Here is an 8,166-nt window from a genome sequence, read left to right as displayed (position 1 = left end):
GAGCTGCGGGTAAGGAGCTGTTTGATAGTGTATTGTGAACACACACAAATAGCGTGTATTGTTACATTGTGTAATTAGATACTGGCCCTCCGACCATATGACTGCTGGAACATGTTCAACCTGCCACATAAACCCTGCAGAGAAGATTCTATGTGTGGCATTAAAATGTACAGTGAAATCAATTGAAGAGCAATGTGAATACATCAGAAGGGAGTGTTGGAGTAAAAGTTCACAGGTTATGAGGAAAGATTCTTACCAACTAAATATATGATCTTATTGAGCGTTAGCAGGACAGCCCAAAACTCTCCATTGAAACAAACACTTTCAAACTAATATGACATCAGACAAACCAGATGTTGCTTTGGCTAACTCATTTATTACTTGAGTGTACATTCTAGGCATATGTATGGTAGGTACATCCAACACAGGCTTTCCAGCAGAGTAACTAGCCCTGAGAGAATATGTTAAACATACAACCATTGCATTATACCTTGTCTGCACTGTGGCTACGTCACATTTGGTATCGGTGTTGATGTATTTGATTGGATCCCCATTAGTAGTTGCGATAGCGGCAGCTACTCTTCCTGAGGTCCATACAAAACATGAGACATGACATAATACAGAACATTAATAGACAATAACAGCTCAAGGACAGAACTACATAAATGTACATTTAAATGTAGGCTTAGGCTACTAATGGGCTGAGTCTAATTACAGGGACTTCTACGAACAGATGCACTGTCCTATGACTAATAGGATGCATTTCAAAAAGCATTCGGTCCGGCAACACAACGTCAGCAACTTTGGAAAAGAAGAGATGTGTAAACTGTACACATGACATTTGCCATAAAACAGTAATACATAGTTCAAGTAGCCAAAATGAAGTGATATGCGAGTTATGTGATTCTTTTCGGCTGCTTACATTTAAACAAATGCAGTCTATGGACACCAAAACGAGTTACAAACTGTATTTAAAACAATGCAAGAAATGGTCGTTCTAAAAATATGTAAGCAATTAGATAGATTGATTATTCAACTAAACCGTGCAAGTCGTTCAGAAGTTCTGCCGATGACATCCAAAAGTCAGCCTCCGGTTGTCCATAGATGTCTGTGATGTCATCAAGGGCCAGGGGACTCTGTTGTCTGTTGATGTTCTTTATTCTACTCCTTTCATGAACTCTAAAAACTCTGGAATGAAGGGGGGGAGAAGGGGAGTCATTTAGTCAACTACAATCTTAATTGAACACAAAGAAAAACAATTTAATCACTTTGGTCACCACACTGCGTTACTTGTGAATAATATGTTACCCTGCATCATTTATATTGACAATTTCCCTTTCAGCAGTGAAATATCCATATTTTTTCAATTGCATTATTATCATGAATGCAAGATCAGAGGAAGGAATGTTTGTCTCCATAGTATGTCATTGTCAAAACCTCACCGTCGTAGTCAATTTTCCCATCGTTGTTCTTGTCTCCGTCCTTCATGAGCTCCTCAATGTCGTCCTCAGTGATGGCCTCCCCTGTGGCCTCCAGCATTACCTTCAGCTCCTGCAGGTCTATATAGCCGTCCGCATTCCTGGGGGCATTAGGAGAAGAGGATTATTTATACTGCTTTACAAATCTGTTCCTGCTGGGACCACCCATACAAAAATGCACGCATGAATGTAAGTCATGGATAAAAGTGTCTGCTAAATGGCACAAATTATTATTATTATTATTATTATTATATATTTGTTTACCTGGCTACATGACTGTTTCTGTATTTAAAAAGGCTTCATAGTTGCCAATGACAAGTAGGCTAAAAGAGAAACTAACTGTCACAACAAGCTACAACTATAGTGTACATTCCTGTGTATCTCTATCCTGGTGGTAGAATTGCACCAACTGATCCAATAAATCTGATTTACAAAAAATGTGTAGTTATCAAGAACCATCTAAGGCAAAATTTATCTTTTTTGAATATACAAATCCCAAACGTTCAGCTGGAGTCGGTGTAGTGAGTCATATATCAACCATGTGGGTTCTGCACATTGATGATAGCAGGGTAAGGTACTCCTATAGAGTGTTGAACATGTTAGTCCTGGTGAAAAGCACTGTATAAATCTAATACGCTATAATCCATCCATAAACTGTGGGTTAGTTGGGTAAGACTATGAAGAGTTACTTTTCCAGAGTTCATCCCCCTTATGAGTCTCCTCATGTACTTATGAGGATAAACATACTTGTCAAACATGCAGAAGAGATCTGCCAGTTCCTCCTCTGTTTTCCCTTTGCTGTCGTCCTTCATGCACCTCACCATCATCACCAGGAACTCATCAAAGTCCACAGTTCCACTGCCTGCAAAGACACAGCAACAGGATGATTTCACACAACGTTTTGGGTCAAGGAGCCTGTCTTTGATATATAGACCTTCAGTTGATTACTCTTTTTATGCTGAGAATTTTCCTGCACCGCAGGAAATGCATATGAGCTTTGGGATTTACATGAATTCACTGAAAACCCTCACCAACACATGGTTATATTAACCATATTGCACTTTTCATGTAGCCTGCTTTTGGCCAGCTAATAGCCTAACCACTGATCAAGCAATATTATGGACTAAACGTTATAATCCTGTTGCTGCAGGACCAGGAGCCTACCGTATGAGCTAAACTACTTCTATGCTCGCTTCGAAGCAAATAACACTGAAACATGCATGAGAGCACCAGCTGTACCGGAAGACTGTGTGATCACGCTCATCCTCAGCCGATGTGAGTGAGTGCCAGACGATTACCAGGATGTGTACTGTGAGCATGCGCTGACCAATGAGCAAGTGTCTTCACTGACATTTTCAACCTCTCCTTGTCCGAGTCTGTAATACCAACGTTTCAAGCAGACCACCATAGTGCCTGTGCCCAAGAACACTAAGGTAACCTGCCTAAATGACTACCGACCCGTAGCATTCACGTGCTTTGAAGTGGTTTGAAAGACTGGTCATGTCTCACCTCAACACCATCATCCCAGAAACCCTAGACCCACTACAATTTGCATACCGCCCCAACAGATCCACAGATGATGCAGTCTCTATTGCACTCCACACTGCCCTTTCCCATCTGGACAGAAGGAACACCTATGTGAGAATGCTATTCATTGACAGCGTTCAACACCATAGTGCCCTCAAAGCTCATCAATAAGCTAAGGACCCTGGGACTAAACACCTCCCTCTGCAACGGGATCCTGGACTTCCTGACGGGCCAGTTGGTAAGGGTAGGTAACAACACATCCACCACGCTGATCCTCAACACAGATGCCCCTCAGGGGTACTTGCCTAGCCCCTTCCTGTACTCCCTGTTCACTCATGACTGCACGGCCAGGCACGACTCCATCATTAAATTTGCCGATGACACAACAGTGGTAGGCCTGATCACCGACAATAATGAGACAGCCTATAGGGAGGAGGTCAGAGGCCTGGCCGTGTGATGCCAGGATGACAACCTCTCCCTCAACGTGATCAAGACAAAAGGAGATTATTGTGGACTACAGGAAAAAGAGGACCGAGCACACTCACATTCTCATCAACTGGGTTGCAGTGGAGCAGGTTGAGAGCTTCAAGTTATTTGGTGTCCACATTACCAACAAACTAACATGGTCCAAGTACACCATGACAGTCTTGAAGAGGGCACGACAAAAGTCCTCAGATCCTCAAAACTTTCTACAGCTGCACCATCGAGAGCATCCCGACTGGTTGCATCACTGCCTGGTATGGCAACTTCTTGGCCTCTGACCGCAAGGCACTACAGAGGGTAGTGCAAACGGCCAAGTACATCAAGCTTCCTGCCATCCAGGACCTCTATACCAGGCAGTGTCAGAGGAAGGCCCTGAAAATTGTTAAAGACTCCAGCCACCCCAGTCATAAACCGCTCACTCTGCTACCACACGGCAAGCGGTAATGGAGTGCCAAGTCTAGTTCCAAGAAGCTTCTAAACAGCTTCTACCCCCAAGCCATAAGACTCCTGAACATCTAGTCAAATGGCTACCCAAACTATTCACATTGCTCCCCTCCCCTCCTCCCCTCTGCACATCACTGCCACTCTCTGTTGTCATCTATGCATAGTCACTTTAATTAACTCTACCTACATGTACATACTACCTCAACTAACCGGTGCCCCTGCTCATTGACTCTGTACCGGCACCCCCCTGTATGTATTATTCTTTTACTGCTCCTTTTAATTACTTGTTACTTTTGTATCTTATTCTTGTTCGTTTAGGGGCTCGTAAGAAAGCATTTCACTGTAAGGTCTACTAACACCTGTTGTATTCGGCGCATTTGACTAATAAAATTTGATTTAATTTGACTTTTGATTATTTTGCTGTGAAAATATAGGTCAAATTAAGATCCTACATCTGTAGCAGTTACATGTCAGGAGATACTCTACTCAGCCAAGTGATGTGCATTCGTGTGTTTACGGTCTTACAAAGAACAGTGTACAACTGTCCCTGCTGAGCCATGAATTGGCCTTTTGATGAGCAGACCACTAGTGCTTGTCTTTGTTGTGTACCATTCTTGTCCACGTCTGATGAGCTCACCAAATACTCTCATACGTGAATCATTATGGGAACTATTGATGGGAAATAAATGTGCCTATTGTGATCATTTGAGTCTCTCTTTCATGTGTGTGTGTGTTTACCATCTTCATCCACCTCATCTATCATCTCCTGCAGCTCCTCGGGGGTGGGGTTCTGCCCCAGCATCCTCATCACCTTGCCCAGCTCCTTGGTACTGATGCAGCCATCCTCCGCATCCTGGATAAAGATGTCAAAGGCCGCCTTGAACTCTGGAACACACAGCACAGGACCATATTCTAATTCTTTTCCACTTCCCCTCTTTTTCCATGGCCAGTTCTACGTGTGGGATACTGTAGTGTAAAAAATGGTTTCTCAGTCAATCATCTTATTTAATCCTCCTGAGAAATCTAACGTTTACTTTTAATTTTGGTCTGAAGGAGAGAATGGTACACATTTTTAAGCTTAATATTGTTTTAGATGTGATTCAATTGAGCGAAACTTGAGGATATATCCCACATAGATTAGCAAACCATAATGAAATAAAAATGAATACATTTTACATACCGTTTTTCTGCTCGTCTGTCAGCTGCTCTACCTATTTAAGAAATGGGACGTTTTCAGAAGCAATTGAATCAATGTATTTTATGGAATCCATTCTTTAACTACAGTTGTACATTACTTTTACAACCTCAAATCATAACGTCGATTTACTGTTTTTTTTTACTGCATAATGTCTTATTTTTCATTCTTGCAATAACATGTATATGATACCTCTATTACCTATGTTCTTCCATTCATTTTAATGTTTTTTTTGTGGAGTTTTCAGATTACTCTGTGAGAAAGGTCCCGTCCTAAATCATAAACAGTTGATCGAGAAATCTAGTGTATGAAAAGAATCCTTCAGAGGACTTACGGTAAACTCCAGAACGCGGAACCCATTCTCTGGAACAGTTCACCTCAAATGTTTCTTTAGTTTACACATAGCTTATTCACCCACCAAAGGTACAGTTATGTTTAGTCCTTCACACTTGGTCATCCATCCTGGAAAAGCTACCACAAATGTGAGAGGGGGATAGCTGCTTATGTAAGAGTTAGTTGTCTGTCGTCCACCACAAATGAAACACACACTCTGAACAATGTCCATCCAAACATCGATACACACACACACACATTCCAGTGTGTTTTACTTAAGTTCGACTTAACTTACGACTGTAATTTCCAGCTGATACATGCGTAGTAGTCCAGCCCACCAGCCACCAGGCAACAGGCAGGGATAGCTAGGCACATAAACATACAGCCCTGCCAGCAGCTCACACAGATAATGGGGGCGGGGGTGGGGGTATCTAGACCTGAAGCCCTCCTCTGACATCACAGAAACACACATGGAGGAGGCTCTGAGCAACTGGCCTAAATTAGCCTATAAGAAGTGGGACTACTCCATTTGTAGTCATGAATGAACCCACAGTGTGGACCAAGGTCTTGTCCTGCTTCTGGCCCTGGAGTGCACCTATCAACACTGATAGGCTTCAAGAGGCACGGCATCTAGATGTATGGCGTCTCGCCTCACTCCTCAAAAGCTGGTGTGTGTGTTCGCTTGACAGACACAATTTGTTATGGAAGTTGAATTATCTGAGCAATGTCAGAATTACAAATTGCTACATTCATGGACATTTTGCTGGGGAATATCCATATGTATATCATTTGAAATAATTGTTTATCTAAAAAAAATTATCCTCTATTTTTTAAACTAAGTATTACAGGTACCTTTCATTAAAATCAAAGGTGAATCCTGAAGTGTTCATTTGAAATGGTAACCAAACTTTACACAGAAATCTGACAACAATTTTGACTTAACTTGGCAGAGACCACATAACCAAAAACTTGTCTCAACTATCACTGAAAATCCAAAATTGAACATATTTCAATCAATTCTTATATTATGACGCTCCGTACCAAATACAAACACTTTCACTGTCTCCCTAAACAATGTGCCCTGTTGTAGGAGTGAAGGGGGACTTACCGCTGCTTTGTAGATGTCGTTCATGGTGGCGGCTTGACTTGGCCGCTGCCCGTCTGTCCGTGGGGTGTAGTGGCAGAGAGGAGGGAGTTAGACCACAGCTCGGAGCAGGACAGGACACTGGCCCCATGCTGGGAGGGTTTTATAACTGGAGCCTGGCAGGGCCTGGTCCCTCCCTACCGTGCTTGCCTGTCCAGCCCTCTTGGTGTCTCACGTGCATCTGTGTGTGTATGCGTGTGTGTAACAATAACCAGGCTCAGATAAAAAGGAGCCCACTCTTAGGGGGCACACTTTGGAATGGAATGAAGTGAAGGGGAATGCATGGCGAACCCTAATCTCCAGGGAGAGGGCTGGAGACACTCAACATTCACCATTAAACTGTGACCAGAGGGGCAAAGGAGAGGGCCAGGGAAGGCAGACCAGAGCCAAAGGGGGCTTTGGACAGGAGTGGGCAGAGGGTGGGTAACTGAACAGAGCATGGGGTTCAGGGAGGTGAGATGGGGCGGGGGCACGAGTGGGAGGCAGGGTAATTCACACAGGTGTGTGTTTGTGTATTGTGGAGTGGGAGGGGTCTGCGAGATATAGACGTGTGCATCAGAGGAGGTTAATTGGTTAGGATGGGAACACGGGAATGGCTGGATTCCATGTGTTGGATGCCATTCCGTTTACTCAATTCCAGACACTATTATGAGTCATCCTCCTCTCAGCAGCCTCCACTGGTGTGCATGTGTTTGTGAGGGAGCACGTGCATGTGTATGTCTGTGTGTGTCACTAATACACATTTAACTGACAAGGGTTTTGTCCAATTTTATATTATCTTATCTGACACGGTCCATTCAAAATGTCAGCTAACTCCCTCCAAATTGTATAGTTAAATGTCAATGTACTCTAATGGATGAATGTATACATTGTCCTACTCATTGACTAACAGCATTTTACCAAATAGCATTTTGAAGAAAAAAAAAACGTTGAAAAATATAGAGTTTACAATATATTTAATTATATCATACATGTGATTGTGGGCATATGAAGCTATATAAACTACATTCAGTCAGCAGAGGGCAGTGTTGACTGTCTTGTTTTAATAGAGATGTTGTAATGCAGGTAGGTGTGCAACAGAATATTCCATTTATCAACAGGGGGCTCAAGTCAAAAATCTGGGTCAAATACAAGAACGTGAATTTGCCTAAAACCATGTGAAAACATGAATGAAATAAACACCTTATAATAGACTAAGGAAGATCATTCCTTTATGCATTGTATATCATGGGTAGGTCTACAGACAAGCCTATTGTGGATGTGGAATGAAACAGTAGCACCTCACCTCACCCCTCTGGACACATCTGAACCACAACAGAGTCAACCATTTTAGCCACAAAATATCCTATATATTCCTGCTACTGTGCTGCACTCTCCCTGCTATGCCACTGTGTTGGATAGGAAAGGACAGTCACTCCAAAGGCATCATACATGTACCACATGTGCCTTGTCAATATCATCCATTTGTATGCACACACCATTTCTTCTACACAGGAGTATTATTCAGAGATAATGAATATGACCATCAGCATTCCCTCATAATCCTGCCATGCGTGATGGCT

At 42.7% G+C, this 8,166-nt stretch overlaps 1 protein-coding gene across 1 annotated transcript; it reads right to left on the bottom strand.

Annotated features, from left to right (window-relative positions):
* Positions 1-340: 340 nt before the first annotated feature.
* LOC135527985 (troponin C, slow skeletal and cardiac muscles-like) lies at positions 341-6,688 on the bottom strand. The gene is made up of 6 exons (XM_064956711.1): positions 6,569-6,688; positions 5,113-5,143; positions 4,671-4,817; positions 2,226-2,340; positions 1,443-1,579; positions 341-1,188 (listed from the first exon to the last, which is right to left on the bottom strand). The coding sequence occupies exons 1-6, from the start codon at positions 6,590-6,592 to the stop codon at positions 1,157-1,159; spliced, it is 486 nt and encodes a 161-aa protein (XP_064812783.1). The 5' UTR covers positions 6,593-6,688; the 3' UTR covers positions 341-1,156.
* Between the last annotated feature and the right edge of the window lie 1,478 nt (positions 6,689-8,166).

This window comes from Oncorhynchus masou, chromosome 33 (assembly GCF_036934945.1).
Source record: "Oncorhynchus masou masou isolate Uvic2021 chromosome 33, UVic_Omas_1.1, whole genome shotgun sequence".
NCBI lineage: Eukaryota > Metazoa > Chordata > Actinopteri > Salmoniformes > Salmonidae > Oncorhynchus > Oncorhynchus masou.
Note: the sequence above shows the minus strand (reverse complement) of the source record. Positions and strands in the feature narration are given on the sequence as shown.